Raw genomic sequence first — 24248 nt, forward strand, 5'->3', positions numbered from 1 at the left:
AAAGTCCCAGAAGTGGAAGACAGCATGGTATCCCTAAGATAGGGAGTAAAATCAGCATGGCTTGGGCAAGGGCTGGATGGGTGGAGAGAGAGAAGGGAGTCTTGGGTGACTTCTAGGTTTCCAGTTTGGGCACCTTCATTGGAGGTTGTTGTATTCATTGAGACCAAGAATAGAGGTAGAGAAGCCTCAGTGTTTTTCATTTACAATCCATAAAATGGAGAGAATCAGCTATCCTGTGCATCTTATGGGATGGTTTAGAACTGAATTAAATAAAAAGGCATGAAAGAGCTTTGAAAGTGGTGAAGCTCAAGTGTAAGTTCTAGTTTGAGCTCTCACTGTGGAGCAGTAGTTCTCTAAGTGTGCCCACAACCCCCCAATGGCATGAATCCCCTGAGAGTTTGTTAGAAATGAAAATTTACGCCCCCCCCCCCAACCTACAGAATTAGAAACTCTCAGGGAAGGGCCCAGCAATTTGTTTTAACAAGCCCTCCAAGGGATTCTGATTTGTGGAAAAGTGTGAGAACACTGGTAAAGGAAAGGTTCTACAGTTCATTATGGGAAAGTTTCCAGTGACTGAAGTACTCTGATAAAGCCCAGCCCAGATCTGCCCCTGAGGAGCATGTCAAACAACATCGTTCTTCTGCCTTCAATCTTTCCAGTTCCTCAATCCACAGGTGCCTCTTTATTATATTTGACTTAGTTAGGTCAAGAAGAGCTATGTGAACATTTATGTTTAATACCCAAATCTGTGAAGTCTGCAAAAGGGGAACTCTTCTTTAGAATTAATTTAATTATAGGCAGAGAAATTCAATTTTAGGCAGTAGCTTTGTACTCTACAGAATAAGAAATTCATAATGTGATCGCACTGAAGTTCCTTTAGAAATGTTCTTCCATTTGACATTTAAAATGCTTTTTATATCAATGAATGCCATTTTGGAAAGAAATGACATTTTCTGCTGTGTATCTATAGAACTTGTTAAAAAGCAAATACATGTTAAAAAGCATGTTTGAATTTCCAGGATGTTGTCAATTCAAGCTGGTTAACACCTTTCTTTGCTTATTTCTTAATGGAATATAAATCTCCCATAGGAAGAGAACTAGTTATGATCATTTTTAGTGTTTTTGGCCAGGTTATGGTTGCAGAAGATATTTGTATTTCAGCCACTTAAAGCAATCACTTACTGCCTCAATGCATTTTGTAAGTTGCTTCTGTAAAGACATATTTTGAGGATATTCTTAGAGTACATCAAATTCTATCGGCTAGAGGGAATCATTACGTGCAAAGAAGGGAGGAATGAAAGAGACTGGTTCTAAATTTCTGATTTTAAAAGACAGTTTAGAAGCATGAACTTTTTTTGATACTTTAATCGTTCCAGCTGGAGTTATTTAAGACTTAAACTTCTCAGCATATATTCATCCCTAAGTGATCTACAAACACTCTTGAACTGCTTTTAGTGCATTTTGCTAATTTCATGTTCTTGGTATTGATAATTATACCTAAAATATGATATTTCATACGCTTAATTTTACAGCAGAGTTTGAAGAATTTGCAAGATTTATTAAGAGCAATGAACTTTGCTTGAAGAACTTGTAGACTAATCACACATTAACATTAATTCATAAAAAAAATTCAAGTTCATAGGACAGTGCAGATGGTGGGAAGGGGGGCAGGATTTATAGCATCCTGCAAAGCCTGAATGTGGGAATGTGAACATTAAAAGAAAATCTGAATAATTCAGACAACAGTTTATTATTTATTATCTGAATAAAGAAAATGTAGTCAAACTCTCCCTACTTGTAGTGAAGAATGCCCGAATCATTACTGTCTTTCTAAGCCAATTGTCTCCTTCTATTTTTAACATCTTAACTATGGTTAGAAGATAAAACATTACATTAATGAGGTTCACATTTTGCATCTATAACCCTGCAGTAACCAAGCGTAGCACTCTTTGATTCCCACTGTCACACACACACACACACACACACACACAGCTGGGAACATCTCCTTATTTAAAATCCAGGGACATCATCATTATCATTAACATCCATCCATCTTCTATCATCCATCCACCTCCATCCATTTTTCCATTCATTTATCTAGACAGTGTCTCCGGGGCAGAGGAAGACAAGATAATGGTTAAGAGTTAGTATAGAAAGATAGAGTGAGATCGCTTCAATTCAAGGACAGCTGAAATGGACCACTGCATCTAGATGCTAGCACTAAATGAGAACTAGCCCAGGTGATTATGCTGCTTATTACTTTGTTGAAAATGACAGATTTGGGTATACATGAAGTCATTTCCATGGGAAAATAGGCAATTCTGTAGCAACTTTAAAAGTACTTAATACATAGGAAGAGAGCTTCCTGCTTTTAATTAAGTTCAAATAATAAGGAAATAATTTTGAAGTACAATGACCTGTGCGTTTGTGGTTCCTGCAATATTGGAAATGTAGTGACTGAGTATCAAGAGCTCTTGGTTGATGCTGCTGAGCAATGTTTCATGATGTGGCTACAAATGCCATATTGCTACCTGGTGATGATGGCACCCCTTATGAATTGGGCTCTGAGCTAATCCTGAGCTGGGTTTCCCTCGGTCATTCCTTGCCCCCTCTTCTCTCAGTTTCAGGAAAGCAGAGCTAGGTCACTGACCCTAGCTCAAAGACCTCTGTACCATCTGGTTTCTGGGTAGGTTTGGTCAACGTGAGCACTGGCAGGCAGGGGTTGGAAAAAGTGGGGGCTGTTTCTTTTCCTCTCCGTGGGCTTCAAGTCACTGTCCTGGCAACAATTCTCTCTTCTCTGTGTCTCCAGCTCCCACTGGATTAGGTACTCCAGGCTTCCAGCTTTCCCCAGATAAACTGGATTCTGGTAATACCACTTCCTGCTTTTATCTCTTTAGGCTAGGGGCAGGAATGGTGCCTGCCCTTCCTAATCTTTGGGTAACCTGCTTTGTTTGGCCTCTTGGTCTTCCTCTATATGAGTAACACATTCCCTGCATTAAAGTCCCTTTCTTGTAAATAGTTTGAACCGTTATAAACTACTGATGTTTGACTCTTTTGACCTATAAAAATGGCAACCTCATGCCTGAAGTAGTTTCTGTTTCTTTCTGGTTGGATTCTGACTGCTATGAGTCAAGTAAGGAAGGGATGTTCCCCACCAAAAAGGGACTTTAAAATGCTGGCCTTGGCAGAGAGGATGCAGTGAGCAGAGAGCAGAGAGGCCCAGGACACAGGACTGCGATGAGTGAGGAGGCATTGGGCAACAGAATCACCTGGCCAATCCAGGAATGGGCACAGGGAGCCAGCATTTTCCAGGTGAGACCAGATCAGAGATTATAATCTTAAATAGACCGGTGGAGTCATTAGGGAAGAGAAAATAGAAAGCTGATTCTAGAACCCTACTGAAAAGTATTTATATTTCAATAAATGCATGGAAAAATTAATACATTTCTCATCCAAAATAATGCTTGATTGATTTACAACAGGTTCTTTTATCATCCTTATAAATGCCCCTGTTTATATCATTTATGTCATTATCTGGGCTCTTTCAACCTTACCACTCTGTTTTCTGGCCCCAGGATGCTAGACAAAGCTTGGAGAGCAATTCTGCTTGTAGAAAGAACATGATTTTAGCAAGGCTTAGTTCTGTGTGTGCTGAGCCTACTGGATCCTGAGGCAAAAGGAAAAATGGGCAGCCCTGCACACATTGATCACAATATCTTCCCAGATTTTAACCACCTAGACAAAGTTAATAAAAGCACTACAATCCAAAAGCATATGTGAAGCCCCATGTCGTTCCAATCCATTTACAGCTATGTCAACCCTTAAAAGTTTGCCTGAAGGGGTAGACAAGGGCAACACGGGCAGGAACAGTGGTGGACTAGAAATGACTGTTCATTTAATACAACGATGCAAGGTTGTAAAATAAACAACAGCTTATCTTCATTTAAAATTTTGATATTTTAGTGTGCCTGGGTGGCTCAGTCAGTTAAGCGTATGACTTCAGCTCAGGTCATGATCCCACAGATCATGGGTTCGAGCCCCATGTAGGGCTCTGTGCTGACAGCTCAGAGCCTGGAGACTTCTTCAGATTCTGTGTCTGCCTCTCTGTCTCCCCCTCCTCTATTTGCGCTCTCTCTCTCTCTCTCTCAAAAGATAAGCACTTAAGAAAATTTTAAAACATTTTTGATATTTTGTTCATCATGACTTTTTGCATTTATTTGGTTTTGGAAATTTTACATTTAAATATGACTACCAAGTTTTTTTGTTCCCTTTGAAATTTTGTGCATGAGGCTAGTGTCTTACTCACTGTACCCTAGACCAGCTCTGCTTGGGTTCTACACATTACACATGTACAGAGGGGGAGTTGAGATTAGGTTGAGAGGAAGAAGAAAGAGAAAAAGTCAGGTGAGTCTTGCAGGAATTCATGAGAGGGGATTCTGAAGAGTCCTGATATTCCAGTATAGGCTGGAGGTCTCAATAATTATTGCAATAAAGTCTGAGGAAAAAACTAGGTCCATCAAATCCTTGTAAAATGGGCTTTGAATTGGTGGTGAGGCCACTGAAGATACAGATAGAGATGGGAGTCTATATAAGGATATTTTATTGTAGGTCACGGGTTTGCCAAGAAAATTCGAAATTGGAAAAGTGGCCTCAGAGTACAAGAGAATGACACTGGTAATACAACTTGTTATTACCAAGCAAAATAATGAGGGCTGAAAGATACCCTTACAGGCATGTTGCTACAAACTGTATATCATGTCACACAGGATCTCTTGGCCAACCTGTGCTTTGTTTTTTGTTTTTAATTCTTTTAATGTTTGTTTATTTATGAAAGAGAGAGAGAGAGAGAGAGAGAGAGAGAGAGAGATCGGGGGAGGGGCAGACAGAGAGGGAGACATAGAATCCAAAGCAGGCTTCAAGCTCTCAGCTGTCAGCACAGAGCCCAACACGGGGCTCCAACTCATGAAATTTGAGATCATGACCTGAGCCGAAGTCGGATGCCCAACCCACTGAGTCACCCAGGTGCCCCAAGCCTGTGGTTCCTAAGAGGAAGCAAACAGTTCCAGCAGTGAAGAGAGAAAGTGAGACTTCCTGAGGAGAAATGAATTGAGAAATTCATTTGTCTGTGTGTGAACGCTGCAAACTGGAAAACGAAAACAAAACAAACAAAACAAGCCTACAAACCTCCAAAACCTCAGATGACTCTCCTGAAAACAAGAGTTTCATATCTTTTGTATATGATGAAGCAATGGATTACATTGCTCCAGAAATGAGGCTTTTCATGTATAATTAAGTCTCAGCAAAGTCTTTTCAAAATCATTTTTTCTTTTTCTTTTTTTAGCTAGGAATTCAGGGCACTCATCCATGAGTCATGCCAGGTAGAGATTCCATTTTCCATAATGAATATTAAGGCAGTTAGGGCCTAGATATTGCAATACTCCTGTTTTTCTATGGTTATGCTTAACTTCCCTTTGCCAAGGAAGAAAAACGCTTATTGGGAGAGGTGTTGGGTGAAAAGGTTTGCCTGAATGAAATACAGCTGGGCCTTCAGCAAGGGTCTCCCACCCGTCTTCCCCCCTCTGATATCCCCCAGGAAGATGGGTAGGGTCACCTTTCTGTACTTCAGTCTAACATTAAAATCTTGCCTTAATTTTTTTACTCTCACTTCCATGGGCAGTCATTCCAAATACTCACCCGCTTAGGGCAAAGCTGGAATCATGAGTAAAGTTTATAAGAAAGTTAGCAAATTACAGGTGCACAGTGCAGGGGTCACTGTGTCTATGTCCAATTTACAAGATGAATCTGCTTCCTTGAGTCAGTTCTGCTTTTCTCTTTTCCCTGAACTAGGAGATGCTCTGTCCCACTGCTGATCCTCGATCAAGCATTACTCTCTTGATTGCATTCTCCCAGGGAAATCCTCCAGCAGCAAGCCGTCCTCCCCTCCAGGAGGGCCCTGCATTGCCAGTACTGGTGTTTCACCCTTCCTGCCCAGCACCTCCCACTGCTGTTTTACTTCCAAGGTCATTCTTCTTATTCAGCATCTCTTTTGCTGCCCTCCAGGTCCCATGGTTAAACAAGTATTCCCAACAATTAAAAGGCCCTTTTAGCTATTTCAGTTGTATTCTTTCTTTCTTTTTTAATGTTCATTTATTTAGTTTGAGAGAGAGCAAGTGAACAGGGGAGGTGCAGAGAGAAAGAGAGAAAGAGAATCCCAAGCAGGCTCTGCGCTGTCAGCACAGAGCCCCATGTGGGACTCGAACACAGGAACTGTGAGATCATGACCTGAGTCGAAGCCAAGAGACGCTAAACTGACTGAGCCACCCAGGCGCCCCTCAGTTGTATACTTTCTATTTCATTTTCCTTCTCTTAGGCTTCCTCTTCCTCTCCACTGCCCAGTCCTTGCAGCTGTAATACTTCTTGCTCTGCACCTTGAATACTGTAAAACATTATAGGTACTGTAACCACTTCTTTCTAAGCGTAACATTCAAAATATGCTTAAACAAAAAGTGGTACACATCATTTGCTTAGTACCCTTGAGTCACTCTGGCTTTCAAAGTTGAAGAAATTTCCCAAAAGATCATTAAAAAAATATCACAAATGTACCACTAGAAGACCAGATGAAAATTGTGGCAAACTCTCATGTAGAGACTCTAATCAATAGGAAATGTGTCATCATACACAATGAAGGTCTGGATGGAGATTCTAGAGAGATAAATTTTCCTACACTGTAAACATATGCTCGTTCAAAACAAACAAACAGATAGATAAATACAAATATATGTATTTACTTCTCTTTCTGCAAATGCTTTTTAATTTGTTCCATTTCTATAAATAAAGTTTGGTAAGTTTTGTACACGCTGACTTTGGATGATACGTAGTAAGCATTTTATTAAAATCTTGTGGATTAGCACTTGTTTCAACATTCCAAATAGCAGAAATCTCATATGCATGCTCTGGCAAGGATTCTACTAACCTGACAATACAAAGAACTTGCCAACTAGCAATGGAGAGTTGTTATTTTTCTACCTTGATCATTGCCAAGCGACAAAAATAGAGGTAGGAGAAACTGAAAATCCTCTTATATTTTGGTTTACTCAGTGGTCAAAAGATGTTCTTTTTTTTTTCTCTCTCCTGAGAGGAATAGGATCTATTTAAAGATCAGGGGCCCATTTTCCTGACATTTGCATTTTTAACATCAGATGCAAAGGAGGATGGGACCTGCCACTTTGAATAGAACTGCATGACACATGCAAAAGTTTGCTCAGTTGCCTGTGTAGACTCCCCTTGTATAAACTGACCACGGCACCTAACTTGTAATCTACTGACACCTTTAGAAATTCAGTTTCATATATATATATTTTTAATTTTTAAGTTTGTTTATTTATTTTGAGAGAGAGAGAGAGAACAAGTGAGGGAGGTGCAGAGAAAGAGGGAGAGAGAGAGAATCCCAAGCAGGCTCCTTGCTGATGGCACAGGGCCCGATGTGGGGCTCGAACTCATGAACTGTGAGACCATGACCCGAGCCAAAACCAAGAGTGGGAAGCTCAACTGACTGAGCTACCCAGGTGCCTCTGCAGTTTCATCTTCTTAAAACTGAAAACCTACAAGAGACTATTCGTGGGAGTTTCTATCCATGTCCTCCAATCCCCTTACAAATGTCATTCCTATTTCTACTTGAAGATTGCTAGAGATGTCATTTTCCTTCAGTGCAAGAGTTGCTTCTTTGATTAAAGTGCTGATTATTTGGTAAAACTGTGATTCTCCACAATTGAATCCAAGGTGACATTCCTTCCCCATAGTCTCAAAAGTGGCTTTGTCTGCTCCTGGTTACTCTCTGGCCTCAAATTATGTGCATGACTGGTGCCTCATATTCTCTGTAAAGGCAGAAAAAAGAGGGGCAGCATCACTCGCCTTCCCCCCCCCCCCCCCCCCAAGTTCTATCACCCTACATGAGTCCAGATAAAGGTGTATGAGACAGAGATCCTCGTAGCTATGAATGCATCATAGCCCAGTAAGTTGGGAAGGGATACATGGTGGAAATGGGTGACTGTGGAATTGGTTAGATGCCACTCTGCCCATCTAGCCTTGTCACCCTGTACCTCTTCTGTCATGGCTTTCTTCTGGACAGCTTTCCCTTTAGTCTCATTCCATTGCGAGGTGTGTATTTCTTGCCCCTTTTTCTTCTACCATAGGCTCCTTTCAATTCTACAAAAACTGAGTACCTATTATCACTAATGACATACATCTTTCCCATTATTATTAAGGGCATTCCATCAGGCAACCTGTTTTCCCCTTGTACCAGATGAATTGTCCAAATTATGACCTCATTCTACCTGTTCTAGTTCTGGCTTTGCAATTTTTTTTTTTGGCAGATCTAATGTATGAAGCACCCTCTGTTTTTTAACCTACTATGCAGAGCTCATTCAAAACATACTGTGATGGTTAATTTTATGCATCAAGCTGGCTGAGCATAGTAAACAGATATTTGGTCAAACATTATTCTAGATGTTTCCATGAAGGTATTTTTTAGATGAAATTAACATTTCAACCAGTAGACTCTGGGTAAAGCAGACTTCCCTCTCTATTGTGTGCAGGCTCCACCCAACCAGTTCAAGGCCTTAATTAAAAATAACCAAAAGACTGGGGCGCCTGGGTGGCTCAGTCAGTTAAGCATCTGACTTCGGCTCAGGTCATGATCTTGAGGTCCGTGAGTTAGAGCCCCGTGTTGGGCTCTGTGCTGACACCTCAGAGCCTGGAGCCTGCTTCAGATTCTCTCTTTGCCCCTTCCCCGCTCATGCTCTGTCTCCATTTCTCTCTCTAAAAAATAAACATTAAAAACATTTAAAAAAATAACCAAAAGACAAAAAAATCTGTCCTTCCCAGAGGAAATGGAAATTCTGCAAGCTTACTTCTTCCCTGGGTCTCTAGCCTGCCTATCTATCTGGCAGACTTCGACTTGTCAGCCTCCATAACTGCATAAGTCCATTCCTTAAAATAAATCTCAGTCTCTGTCTGTCTCTTTCTATGTCTCTCTCTCTCTTATTCCCTCTCTGCACACACACACACACACACACACACACACACACACACACACACCATATTGGTTCTATTTCTCTGGAGAACCCTAACTAATGCCGTAGTGAACATTTAACTTACCTGTATGTAAGGTTCAATTTAGCTCTGTGTAAAATTCTACTCATTTAAGTGGAGGCTTCCTAATACATACTAGAGAACTCCTTTTCTCTGACTTGTATTGATTTTTCAAAGAGACAAAGAGAGGAAGGGAAGGAGAGGGAAGAAAGAGACACAGAGAGACACATACAGAGAATATATTATCCTTATGTTCTATTAGGCTTTTAATTCTAAGGTGGGGAGAAATTTGGTATCTCATGTATAACATGGATGACCACGGAGGTGTTCAACCATGTGATGATCCAGACCCTTTAATCCATCCTTCTCCTCTACCCATCAGTATCTAAAGTAGTCCCTGGTTTATGTTATGCTATGTTATGTTGTTATGTTATGTTATGTTATGTTATGTTATGTTATGTTATGTTATGTCATGTTATGTTATGTTAAAACTTTATTTTATTTTTAAACTTTATTTCAGTTTTTAAAATAAAATCTTTCGTATCTCTTCTTTCTTCCCCTCTACCATGGCCCTGAAGCTTTACATCAGATATGGGACAAAATCCCTCACTACTTTTCATCCACCAAGCTGTGGCCAGACTAACTTTCCTAAGCCCCATTTTCATCATTCTCCTTTATTTCCTGAAAACTCAGAAGAAACTTTTTTCTGACTTTTAAGGCCCTGCTTATCTGTATCCTTTACGTATACATTTCTCTATATCATACTACAACCTTTGCATTTTTTCCCATGAAACTTAATCTACTTGGAGGGTCATCTCCCTTTTCTTTGGCAAAGTCTTATGCTCCCTTTGGGACCCATGTACAGCTCTGTGTGTGCCTTCTTTAATGCCTCTGCTTCTCACTGATTTTCTTCTCCTGTGACCTAAGACAGTTATATTCAAAAGCTTCGTCCAGAAAAACATTTTAAGTAGTCTTTATATGTTATACATAAAATCTTACACTGTTCCTATTTCATATATGAAGGTCTTGAATAAAGAAAATAATGGAGGGGCACCTGGATGATTCAGTGGGTTGAGCTACTGACTCTGGCTGGGGTCATGATCTCACAGTTCATGAGTTTGAACCCCACATAGGGCTCACTGCTGTCAGGCTGTCAGTGCAGAGCCTGCTTCGGATCGTCTGTGCCCCTCTCTCTCTGCCCCTCCCACTCTGTGCGCTCTCTCTCTCTCTCTCCCTCAAAAAATAAATAAAACATTAAAAACAAAAAGAAATATGAAAATAATGGAAAGTGCACTGTCATCTAGTGTGAACTTAATCTTTTTCAGAACTATTCTCTCTGCTTGAACAACCCTGCTGAAGTCCTGGTCCTGTTGTAATTAAGAGTTGTCCAACAAGAAATTTTAATTTACCCCTAAATCTAGGTCTTGGAAACATTGCAGACATATGTGGCTGTGTGTCCTTATCCTAATGATAGCATTGTGTTATTGATGGTGATGTATTTCCTAAAATATTTTCCCCATGCATTGTCACCTTAATCTTTCTTCTTTTTGCCTTACTTTCCTTTCTGAAAACTTTCTCTATTGTCCACATGTAATTATGGAGTGATATGTTTTTAAGTTAAGATTTCTGTTAAAGTTGCTACAATGGGTTAGTTTTCAAATTCATTTCAGGGCTTATTCATGCAGAGACATTCTCCTAGCCATTAGAGCTCTTTTCCACTGAGGGATGATCCAGGGACCAGAGCTCACCAAGTTTGTTCTCATTGTTTCAGGGCCACCAAGTGTGAAAGGAAACAGAAGCAAGACGGCGTCCAGATCATCTGTGAAGGGGCCGCAGGGCTCGGTGGTGTGGGGCACACTTCTTGCTGAGCCAAGAGCTGCTGGTTTTCTGGCACCGGTGCGGTGCTGCCATTTCAGCTACACTGAGTGAAATACAAATACAACTGCAGTGTGCGAGTGGCCACTCCAAGAAATGAGAAGGGGCAAGGCAGATGCTATACCAAAAGTGAAAAATATGACAGATACCAAAAACTGAAAGTAAACAAACAAAAACCATGGGGTTGTTAAAATGGAAACTTTAAACATTTATTTTTGAGAGAGAGAGAGAGAGAGACAGAGTGTGAGTAGGGAAGGGACAGAGAGAGAGGGAGACACAGAATTCAAACCATCTCCAGGCTCTGAGCTGTCAGCACAGAACCCACAAACCGTGAGATCATGACCTGGGCTGAAGTCGGACGCCCAACCGACTGAGCCACCCAGGCACCCATAAAATGGAACCTTTAAAGGGGGATCAAGTCCACATAGATGCCACTAGCTCTATAGATTTAAAGTAATCTGGAGAGCACCTGGGTGGCTCAGTCGGTTGAGTGTCTGACTTTGGCTCGGGTCATGATCTTGTGGTTCGTGGGTTCCAGCCCCAGGTTGGGCTCTGTGCTGACAGCTCAGGGCCTGGAGCTTGCTTCAGATTCTGTCTCCCTCTCTCTCTACCCATCCCTCATGCTCTCTCTCTCTCAAAAGTAAATAAACATTAAAAAAAATAATCTTGGAAATAGTTTCCTAAAGCAGGTCAAAAAGAAAATTCCTGAGTCCCTATGAATCATTATATTTACTTATTTATGCAGCACAGTTTCCTATATTTATTGGTCTCTCATTTTCTCTGTAAAATACTGGACAGAGTAATCAAAAGCATTGCCAATAATGGCTACTTATCAATCTTCCTCTTTATGTAAATGTAAGCCAACAAAAATGGATGGGAGTGATAAAAGTGACCACGTCAAGATTCTGAAAACCAGCAAAGGCTGGCTTCTGCAAGCATGTGCTCGCTACTTGCATGACCATAAAGTGGTGACAGGAAGGAAATATTTGGACACCTGAGAGTTCACTAGCCTAGTACAGTCACTCTGGACACATACATAACCACTTCCCACTGAGAAACCTGTAACAGACACTGCTCATTAATCAGGTCAGGCTTTCTTGCTCAACCTATTCATGGCTTCAGAATTCTTCATAATGATTTTACCTCTTAAATACCACTCAGTCAATTCACTTTTGTTCATCTCTCCTTCTATCACCCAAGTCCAAGCTATCAACATTTCTAGCCCAGGTTGTTAAGACTCTTCTAATTGATTGCTTGGATTTCCCCACCTCCAGCCAATTTTCCATAATGCAGTAAGATCTATTTAAACTCAGATTTGATGTATTCATTCCTTTTCTTACAACCCTTTAATGATTATAAACAGGGCTTATAAAGCTCTGCGTTTCTAGAGCCTCATGTTTTCTAACTCTCTCCAACTCCTTGTGCTCTAGCTACATTGGCTTGGCTTTCCTTCAATTTGCCATGCTACTTCCAGCTTCCCCTACTCCCCTCAGCCCAAAACACTCTTCACCAGGCCTCCCCAATTTTTGTTTTTGTCTTCCTGTTATTCAGATCTCAGTTTAAATATTATTTCCTTAGGAAAATCAGTTGACTATGTAGAATTGATAACAATAATAAATATACTTATACATACAATTCATAAATTGTGCATCCTTTTTTTTTAGTTTATTTATTTTGAAAGACAGAGAGAGAGAATGCATGCAGCATGAGTGGGGGAGGGGCAGAGAGAGAGGGAGAGAGAGAGAATTGCAAGCAGTCTCCTCGATGTCAGCACACAGACCTTGACATGGGGCTCGATCTCATGAATGATGAGATCATGACCGGAGCCAAAATCAAGAGTTGGACACTTAAACAACTGAGCCACCCAGGTGCCCCTACACAGTATTTTTTGTATCAGCCAAATTTTGTAATAAACTTTTGTGTGCATGTATATCCCTGATCCCCCTTTTTAGGATCAGTTATTAAAAATTTACCAACACACATTTGATGAGCTCCAATGGTCACAGGGCTAATTGTCTGTATTGGTTTCCTTCCCTTTCTTGTTTTAGTTCCCTGTTCCTTTACTGGGATCCTTGTTTCCTGGGATCATCTCCAAAACACCTCTTTATAATCAAATCCTCATCTCAGGATCTGTTTTGTGGGGGACTCAAACCATGACAGTCATGGAGTGTATGCGTTATCTACCATTTTATCCCCCGTACCTAACAAGCATGGCATAAATACTTGTTGAATGAATAAAATAAGCACGACATCCCAGAGAGCCACTACTAACCAGGTGAACTTGTTGAAGTCTTTTCACTCTGGCAAACTGGCACATGGAGTCGGCTTGGGTCTGTGGCCTACAGTATCCCTGCAATTCATCTGTGATGGGCCAGTCTCTCATCTAAAGATATGTAGGGAATCTATATGGGGCCCTTGGAAAAGAAAAATCAATGTGTACCAGTGCCAAATGAGGTAAAACCAGACAGTGAACTTAAGTGATACGAAGGAAAAAGAGAGCTCCCCTGAGGAAGGAGAAAAGAAGAAGAAGTGGTGGCAGGAAGGTGAGATGAAGTTGCTGAGAGTTACTGAACACTGCTTGGAACCTAGCATCCTCTGAATATGTGAGCGAGTGTGTTCAAGTGACGACTGTGAGGGTGGAAGGAAGGGAAAGATGAAATTTCTTTTTTAAAAAGAACTTTTTACTTATTCTTGAGAGAGAGAAAGAGGTGGGGCAGGGCAGAGAGAGGGGATCAGAAGCGGGCTCTGCACTGATAGCAGTGAGCCTGATGCGGGGTTTGAACGCGTGAACCAAACTCACAAATCATGAGATCATGACTCGAGCCAAGGTCTGACACTCAACCAACCGACTGAGGCCCCAGGAACCCCAAGAGATGCAATTTCTAACGGCAACTGCTTCTGCCTGCTGTTGTTTTTGCAGGATTGGCAGAATTTAAAACATGTGGTCTCAGTTGAGGCAAATGATAGAAAGAGATTAAACAGATTACTATTCTGCATAAAACAGTAGGATCATAATTTGAGGAGGGAGTTGGGAAGAGCCTGGAAAAGGAATAGTCCATGAGGAACATTTTGAGAGAGTAGAGGGCTGGCCAGTGTGGTGCAGCAGGGGAGTAATACGAAATCCTTAGAAGGCAGAAAGTCAGAACACAAATTTTCTTGGAAATTGCCGAAATTTGGGGCAGGGCACTGAATTTCCCAAACTTAAGTTTTGTAGGGCAGTTCTATGTCACCTGACATCTAGGTTAAATCTAGAATGACTGGATTTGAGAGCTGGAAGGACTTCAGTTCCCTGTTGATTTTTCCCCTGGCATTGTGAAGATTACATCTACGGACAAAGTGTAATTGCAAGCCTTTGCTGAACAGCGATTCTGTCCTTCCTTCAGATGGTATGTTCCTCTTGGATCCTTCTGAACAATTTTTATCAGCAGTGTATTCCTATTATGGAAGCTTACTGTTTGATCCTCAATTTAGATGTACAAGAAAGAAAAGGAAAAAAAATATTGACCACAGTGGTTTAAAGTTCAGCTGAGTTTTTCTTAGAAATCTTTCCAAGTCTTAACCATTATCCTTTCATCCTAAAGTGAAGAGATTTAAATAACATTTTTGCCAGGCCTTCATGATTAAGAGTTAGGATATGAAAAGTTTTTGGCTGGCTGAGTGGCTGATTACATATTTCTTTCACTTCATACCTACACATTAACCTTTGTGATAGTTAATACATCATACATGGTGGAGCTGATTAAAGTTCTTCAGCCCTCTTATTTTGATAAAAGTATTTACCTGTGAGGAATATCAGTTTACATCACCTTACATGTAGGGTTGTCTTGAGCTGTGTGAGGACTGACACAGAGTAGGGCATATCTTTAGTCTCAGTTTACAGTCTGAGACTAAAAATAGTGATAGATAGGTTCATTAAGTTCAACAACAATAACAAATAGTTATGAAACCCCAGTCATATGCCAGACACTGTGTTAAGTGCGGTTAGAGGCAGGATTTTTTAAAAAGTTTATTCATTTATTTTGAGAGAGAGAGAGAGAGAGAGAGAGAGAGAGAGAGAACAAGCAGGGGAGGAGCAGAGAGAGAGAGGGAATGAGAGAGAATCCCAAGCAGGCTCCACACTATCAGTGTGGAGCCTGATACAAGGCTTGAACTCAGGAACCATGAGATCATGACCTGAGTCAAATCAAGAGTCAGTAGCTCAACCAACTGAGCCCCCCAGATGCCCCAGGATATTTTTTTTGAACATGTTGTTTCATTTCAGGAATTCAGTCTTGGGGGGATACCAGACATGCATACATATAATTTCAATACTGAGTGGTAAATGTTTGATGGCGCTATATATACTTTTTCATTATGGAGTCAGGGAACAGATGGTAATTATGAGTCTTTTCAGAGAGCAGTTGGGAAAGCTTCACAGAGGAGGTGGCATGTTAGCTGGAACTTAAAGCATGAGTAGGAGATATCAGGCTTAAAGAATGGAAGGGAATTATAGGTATGAGAGAAGAGAATTTGTGCAAAGTCACAAAAGCATAAATATGGAGGACGTATTTTGGCAGTGGTGGGTAGTGTGAACAGAATAGACAGCAGACTACTGTTTCTGGATCACTGAATTGGCTCTCTCAGAACTTCTTAGTAGGTAGGGCAAAAAGGGAAATAATCAAATTATTCCTATCAACTCTGACTTCCCTGAAGGTATTATGATACACAAATTCATTCATTTATTCCTTCAGTCACTCAACATGTATTAATCGCTTGCCTAGTATGTGCCAAGCATCTGGCTGGACACTGATGATATTGCAAAAAGTAGAGACAGACTGAATCCTTAACCTCGTGGAACGTTAGCAGCTGTGTTTTCTGTTGAGTTCATTCAGTTTAGCTCATCCCACTGACTCCTGTCAAAGGAGTCAAATGCTGTGTGAGATTAAGAAAATTTAGAAATGTGTGGTTATTTTCATGTATTACCTAGATGGGATGTGACAGCCAATTTTATGTATCAACTTGACTGGGCCACCGGGTGCCCAGATATTTGGTTAAACATTATTCTAGGTATGTTTGTGAGGGCATTGCTGGATGCAGTTAACATTTGCATATGTAGATGGAGTAGAGGAGATTGCACTCCCTAATATGGGCCTCTTCTAATCAGTTGGAGGTCTGACTATGGACAAAAGGCTAAGTGAGAGAGAATTCTCTCTCTTTTCTGGACTGAGCTGAGGCGCTGGTTTTCCTGCCTTTGGACTTCAACTCAGACTGGAGCTCATGCTATTGGCTCTCCTGGGTCTCCAGCTTGCTGGAGTGTATACCTTGGGACTTCTTAGCCTCCATAACCACATAAGCCAATTCCTGATATTAATCAGATATAGATATTGATATAAACCTATTGATTCTATTTCTCTAGAGAACCCAGACTAATACAGTGGAATAAAAGACAAAACAACGTCCAGTAGCAGAATAGCTCTGCCTGAAGTCTGCTTCTTCACCATTTAAAATATCTCAATTTATTAAGAGATCTGGCTTACAACTTAAATGGAATGTCCAGCAAATGAAAATAGTGTAACTTGGAAGACAGAGCACTGAGGAGATAGACCACATGATGATTCTAATGAGTGAAAAGAAAAATGTATTGCTGCCTACACACATCTAAAACAAATAAAACCACTCCAAACCACAAAACAGTTGATAAAACTGGGGTGTCTGGGTGGCTCAGTTGGTTAAGCATCTGACTCCTGGTTTCAGCTCAGGTCATGATCTCACGGTTTTGTGGGCTTGAGCCCTGCACTGCACTCTGCACTGACATTGCAGAGCCTGCTTGGGATTCTCTCTCTCTCTCTGTGTCTCTCTCTGTCCTTCCCCTGCTGGCACTCTCTCTCTCGAAAAATAAGTAAACTTAAAAAAAGTTGATAAACTTTGTTTTAAATGTTTAATTTTTGAAAAAGAGAGAGCACAGTGGGGGAGGGGCAGAGAGAGAGAGAGAGAGAGAGAGAGAGAGAGAGAGAGGGAGACACAGAATCTGAAGCAGGCTCCAAGCTCCAAGCTGTCAGCACAGAGCCGGATGCAGGGCTTGAACCCATGAACTGTGAGATCAGAACCTGAGACAAAGTCGGACACTTAACTGACTGAGCCACCCAGGTGTCCTAACAAAATTTTTGGGTGAATGCATGTTATGAAAAAGATAAGATGAGGGGTTTCTCTGATACTTTATACTCTCATTTTTTTTTTTAATTTTTTTTTTCAACGTTTATTTATTTTTGGGACAGAGAGAGACAGAGCATGAACGGGGGAGGGGCAGAGAGAGAGGGAGACACAGAATTGGAAACAGGCTCCAGGCTCTGAGCCATCAGCCCAGAGCCTGATGCGGGGCTCGAACTCACAGACCGCGAGATCGTGACCTGGCTGAAGTCGGACGCTTAACCGACTGCGCCACCCAGGCGCCCCTATACTCTCATTTTTATGAAATAGGAGTGATCTTAACAATTAATTGGCTCTGTAAGAAAAAATGGCTTAGGATCAACTACCCTAAAAAATGTTAATAATGAGAGATCTCAGAAATTTATACAAGATAACAATTCATTTAGTGTTCTAGAGGCATATTTTGCAAGTACTTTATCTCAAGGGATTAACTACTAAACCAAACTACTTAAACTGAGAGATTTCTATGAGTGTTTTATTGAGATTTTAATGGCTTGGTGGGCGTTTGGTGACACTAACCTTAAAAATTTTCCAGGCTAAAATTATCTCAGTAATACCATGGTGCAGAACTTTGGAGTCCTAGTTGTCATTTTACTATGCATGGGAGAGACTCAGAACTGTCTTATGAGGGAGGGAAGCTTTGGTCTTGTCTAGAGGGCTCATCCCTCCCCTTCCCATTTCCATGTAAGTGAAATGCCTTTTTATCAGGATACTTTTTAGTTAGAATCTTCATTTTTCACTAAGACATGGCATTTCTCTTCCCAGCTGAGCTGATTATGAAAGCATATGGGTCTGCCTTTAATTGGTAACAAGAATATTTGCACTTTAAGCCCATGTCAGCAAATGCAGTGCTTCTTGGTCAATACTAATCAAAAGCTGAGTTATGAAATATAATTTTTATTTATGGAACGTTGACTAAAAGTTATGCAGCACATTCGTTCCTCTAGATACTCTAAAATCAATCCTTGAATTAAGGCAGACAATCAGCACCTCGCCCCTCATAGAACTGCTATAATGAACTGGGCTTTGGAATTCATTATGCATCTCCAGTGAAGGAAGTGCTAAGAAACTCAGAGGCAAATTCATGAGCTACCCAAAGCAAACTTAAAGAACTTCATACTGTTTATTTTGTATACAATTTTCCCTACAGAATCATCTGTTATTTTAAAAAAAATTATTGAGGTTAAAAAAACAAAATTTGGGGGGCACTTAGGTGGCTCAGTCGGTTCAGCATCCAACTTCAGCTCAGGTCATGATCTCACCATCTGTGACTTCAAAGTCCTGCTTTGGGCTCTGTGCTGACAGCTCAGAGCCTGGATCCTGCTTCTGATTCTGTCTCCTTCTCTCTGCCCCTCCCCCACTCACACTCTGTCTTTCTGTCTCTCAAAAATGAATGTTAGGGGTGCCTGGGTGGCACAGTCAGTTGGGCATCCAACTTCAGCTCAGGTCATGATCTCATGGTTTGTGAGTTTGAGCTCTGTTTTGGGCTCTGTGCTGACAGCTCAGAGCCTGGAGCCTACTTCGGATTCTGTGTCTCCCTCTCTCTGTGCCTCTCCCCCATTCACTCTCTCTCTCTCTCTCTCTCAAAAATAAAGATTAAAAAAAATGAATGTTAAGAAAAAGAAAAAAAGAAAATAACAAAATTTTAAAGTGAACAATTCAGTAATCATGAATTCATAAATTCACAATGCTGTACAAAACACCACCTCTATCTAGTTCCAAAACTGTTTTATTACTCCAAAAGAGTTTTTTGACTTTTTTTTTTTTTTTTTTTTTTTTTTTTGCCTGTGTGGCTCAGTTGGTTAAGCATCTGGCTCTTGATTTTGGCTCAGGTCATGATCTCAGGGGTTCATGAGATTGAGCCTCGTGTCTGGCTCTGTGCTGACAGCACAGAGTCTGCTTGGGATTCTCTCTCTCCCAATCTCTCTCTGCCCTTCCCCCACGTGTAAAAAAATCTAATAATAAGCCCCAGTGCAGGAAGTTGAGGAGGAGGAATCAGGAAATATGAGAAGAACCAAGAAATCATTTTGTGGAAGCCAAATGAAGAAGGAGTTTCAAGAAGGGAGTGATCAACAGAAGCCCTTGCCAGAAATATCATGTAAAATAAAGATGGAAATGAGGCTGCTAAATTGATTAATTAGGAAGCCACCAGTGATTTTTGTGGAAATTGTGTCCTTGTAGTGTGCGGTTAGAGGTGAAACTGGTGAAACTAAAAAACAACTGACAGCATAGTGACAGAGACAGAAAAGAAGCTGTGATCAGAAGGCAAAGCAAATTTGAGGGAATATTTTTTTTAATGAGGGTTACTTAAGCTAAACATAATTTAGTAGGTGCAGGAAACCTGACAGATAGTCTTGGCTACGCAACCAGCTATAGCATGACCTTGAGCAAAGCACCTCACATTTCTAGTTTTGATTTTCTTATCCATGAAGCACAGTGGCTGAACTAGATTATGTCTAAGATTCCTTCCTGCTTTAGTGTTCTAAAGGATAATCGTGAGTGGAAGGAATATATAAATATAATGAAAACAGTAAAGCAATTTTGAAAGTACAATAACATACTCATCATATAGTGTCATTTTTATTAATCTACCTGAAATGCTGATCTTTAATAAGGTTTTATGATATCATAATGAAAGAAAGGAATCCAGTGAGCATTTACTATCACAAACAAAAAGGTTTGTTTTGTCTTATACAATCAACTGTTAAATAATTTGAAAGTCATAATAGTGGTTGATGTGGATTGTAGTTGATTATAAATGGCCTTAAGGTTTTTGAAATTTCTCCCATCAAGAGATAAGGTCTATGTTCCTTCCCCCTGAATTGAGATAAGCTCTATGTCTGTCTAGCCATTACAATGGGAGGCAGTGACACTGATTCTGAGTAGTGAAGAGAGTGAAGGCTTCTACCTTCTGCCTCTTGCCATATTAACTCTTTGAACCCATGCTGCCAAGCTTTAAGGATGTCCAAGCAACCCTGTTGAAGAGTCCTACATAGAAAAGAAATGAGCCCCACTCCACCCCCCACCAACCAGCCAACAGCCGTGGTTGACTACTGATTTGCCAGCTATGTGAGTGAACCAACTTGGACAAAGATGTTCAATACCCATTAGCTTGAGATACTCTAGTTGACACAACATGGAGCATGGCAAAGCTGTTCTCATTGATCCCTGCCCACATTTCAGATTTATGGGCAAAATAAATTATTGCTGTTTTAAGCCACAAACTTTGGGGATGGTTTATAATGCAGCAATAAGTAACTGGATCATGCAGTTAACATTTATTCACTGGTAATCATGTAAGCCAAACATAATCTGTATGGGTGGTTCTTCTTCCATGCCATATATGTATTTGTGAAAACCGTTGTATTTCACAAAATTGTATACTAATTGCACATAGAGTTTATGAGGAAAATAGGATTGAGGTGGATCACTCAAAACCTGTACAATTTTGAAAAGAGAGTCCTAACTAAAACAGTAACAATCGTATTTAAAAAACATCAGCCATAGCACAGTAATTTGACATCTGCTATAGACACATTCTTCCAGATAACTTTCCTCTGGCAAGGGAAATAAAAGCAAAATGAAACTATTGGGACTATACCAAAATAAAAGCTTTTGCACAATGAAGGAAACCATCAACCAAACAAAAAGGCAGCCTTCCAAATGGAGAAGATATTTGCAAATGACATATCTGATAGGGGGTTAATATCTAACATATATAAGACTTATACAACTCAACACAAAAAACCCAAATAATCCAATTAAAAAATGGGCAGAGGACTTGAATAGACATTTTTGCAAAGAAAACATACATATGGCTAATAGACACATGAAAAGGTGCTCAATATCACTACTCATCAGGGAAATGCAAATTAAAAGCACCATGAAGTATCACTTGACTACCATTCAGGATGGCTAAAATAAAAAACACGAGCATTAACAAGTGTTGGCAAGGAGGTGGAGAAAAAGGAACCCTCATGCTCTTTTGGTGGGAATGCAAACTTATTCAGCCATGTGGAAAACAGTATAAAGTTTCTTCAAAAAATTAAAGATAAAATTACCATATGATCCAGTAATTACACTATTGGGTATTTACCCAAAGAAAATGAAAACACTAATTTGAAAAGATATATGTGCCCCCATGTTTATTGCAGCATTATTTATAATAGCTAAGATATGGAAACAACCCAAGTGTCCCTGGATAGATGAATGTATAAAGAAGATGTGATACACACACACACACACACACACACACACACACACACACACATTATATATATATGTATATACATATATATATAATGGAATATTAGTCATAAAAAAGAATGAAATCTTGCCATTTGCAATAACATAGATGGATCTAGAGGGTATAATGCTAAGTTAAATAAATAAGAGTAAGACAAATACCATATGATTTAGTTTGTATGTGGAATATAAGAAACAACAAATGAACAAAGGAAAAAGGAGACTAACAAAAAAACCACACTCTTAAGCGCAGAGAAAAAATTGCAGGTTGCCAGATGGTAGGTGCCTGGGGGGTCGGTGAAATAGATAACTCAGATTAAGAGTATGCATATATTATTGAGCACTGAGAAATGTATAGAATTGTGGAATCATTATACTGTACACCTGAAACTAACATAACACTGTGTGTTAATTATAGTTGAATAAAAAAAATGTTTTAAGGAATGGAAAGAATTTAAAAATATAAACCATAACAAATCTTTACTGTCATTTGCATTAGAATCATAGTGCCTCCTCATCAGCCTTATAACCTGGGGTTCATGTTTCCTTAAAGACGTTTTTACCTACAGTTTCAACATACAGCTGTATAAACTGGAAAGCATAGGAGTTCTTAAAGGCACTAAATCAACTCCTTCTTGCACTAAATAAGACTCTGCTACAGAATTTTCATTTTTTTTTCTTAAGGTCTTCATAAATTGCTAAAAATTTCTCTTCAACTGTGATAAAGCTTAATTCTATTGTCTCAAAAATAAACATTTTTAGAAGTTCAAAAGTGAACCAAGAGGATTTCAATGTTCACTGACATTCTTACTTATCAATTACACATGAGCTAATTGGCATGAAAGAAACCACACAGAAGAACAGATGGTATGAATGGTCAGGCTGTAAGTGGTGAACAGAGGACATATATCGATTGTAAAAGCCCAATCCTCTGTTGCCATAGTCCCTTGTTGTGGACTTTCGTCTTAGGATCTACCTTGTCCTGATGGACTTTTAGTTTTGAAGCCTCATAGAGATGGGTAGCATTTGGTACGGCTTTGATTTCAGTTTCTTTCACCAGATCCATCAGGGAAGGGGTGTCAGTGCTCTGTGCGGGCCCAGGGCCTAGAGCTAAGGGAAGGACACTGGCAGAAGAGGTTAAATGGACTGCTTTTCTGCTGGAAATGCTGGTGTGAGGAAACCTTGTCCTGGGTCAAGGATGACTTAGTCACTGGTCTTGGAGGGAGTGTCATAGATGGTTTCCTCAAAGAGGAGGTCGTCAGCTAACATAGACTTTGTGGTAAAAAAAAAAAAAAAACTCACCAGGAGTACTGTGTCCTGTTTTGTCCACTGTCTCAAGCCTGGATTGATCAAGAGGAAGTTCTGGACTCAAAGTAGCGTCCTAAAGAATGAATTTAGAAAGACAGATGTTAAGAAGTGACATTTCCCTGTATGTGGGAAGGGTTACACTCTATTTTTTTCCTTCATTTAAATATAAGCAAATCATGTTATAGTTGATTGGAATCTACGACGGATTTTGATATAGGATGTAATAGAGAAATTTGTCCTGAAAGGAAAACATGCATTGATACAGTGGTAAAATATGATCAACTGCCTTCTTGACTAACTGAATCTGCCTAGGTAGGGTTAACTAAAAACTGAAATACGATGAATTGCCAATCATGTTTGAATTTATGGATTCCTTCATTTAAAGAGGGAATAGAGCCTATTTAGCACTTTCACTTATCAATATCCCAGTTTTTGGCATAATTTAAATGGATATAGCTTTAAATGAAATATAAAAATTATTGCAGAATTTATTATTTTTACTTTTGAAGACATTATACTTATAAAATCCTCACAGATAAATAAAGGTAAGACCTTAAGATTTAAGAACAAACTTATAAAGTAAACCTATGCTTGTATTTATTTCTCAAAGTCAAAATTAAATTATATATTCTGCTTTAAGTATTCTTTTCAGTTCATGAACATGTGTTTGTTTTATCAAAACAGCAAGTCCTGACACTAATTGAAACAAAGATCTAACTATGGTGAAGAGAATTTTGAATTTTAGGGTATTTGAAAAGTAAGTTGTATCCTATTAACACAGAAAATATAAATGGCAACCAAGTACTGCCTGTAAAAAACAGAAAAAAAATATAATTAGCATTGCAAAGAAGATTTTGTTCTGTTCAGTCCTTAAGTGGATTTTTTTTTTCTTATGGAAAGCTTCATTCCTATTTGAAGAACGAAAGAACAATAAGCTCACTTACCTTTGTGATATCGGCAAGGAGTGTGGGCAGCACTGACTGGAAGTCGGGATCGGAGCCTGGCAATGACCCCAACAATTCTGCAGGTGAAAAATCACAAGGTTTGAGTCTTTCTTTCTTTTTCTTTTTTTCTTTTGTGGTTGGGGCACTAAAACAGTCAGGGTTGAAAATGTGGCAATAATCAGTTTTTAAGGAGTGGTGTAGCAAATCATTTAGAAATCAGCATCACATACACTAATAGTCACTGATATAAGTAATAAATTGAAAGACAAATGCGGGGGTACATCTTACATGAATATGTGATAAGAACAGTTACTAAAGTAGGCTTTTAGGATGTTTAGCTTTACTGTATAGATTTGGATTAAGCAGGCAGGTTGATTGGCTAGGCCAGTGGGGATGAAGATACAACTAAGCTAACAAAGAAAGAAATAGCTAGAATAAATGCTGGAACCAAGGGCCATTTGCAGATTCTACTTCTACCTTGAAGCCCGATTCTCAGAACATCTCAGAAGTTTGAACAGAGATAAACCAGAGTACCAAATGGTCTCTGAGATGAGTCTGAAGCTCACCTTTTCTTGCCTAGGAGATTCCCTTGCCCTGCAT

The 24248-nt window shown here is 39.8% G+C and overlaps 1 protein-coding gene across 2 annotated transcripts in view; it reads right to left on the reverse strand.

Annotated features, from left to right (window-relative positions):
- Positions 1-24248, reverse strand: part of IMPG1 (interphotoreceptor matrix proteoglycan 1) — a 140164-nt gene that overhangs the window by 49665 nt on the left and 66251 nt on the right. For both annotated transcript variants that reach the window (XM_043591861.1, XM_043591860.1), the window contains 2 exons: positions 23649-23725; positions 22699-22777 (listed from right to left, as the gene is read on the reverse strand). In XM_043591861.1, the coding sequence (XP_043447796.1) occupies positions 22699-22777; positions 23649-23725 (156 nt within the window). The remainder of the gene's footprint in view (positions 1-22698; positions 22778-23648; positions 23726-24248) is intronic.

Source organism: Prionailurus bengalensis, chromosome B2 (genome assembly GCF_016509475.1).
Source record: "Prionailurus bengalensis isolate Pbe53 chromosome B2, Fcat_Pben_1.1_paternal_pri, whole genome shotgun sequence".
NCBI classification, from domain to species: Eukaryota; Metazoa; Chordata; class Mammalia; order Carnivora; family Felidae; genus Prionailurus; species Prionailurus bengalensis.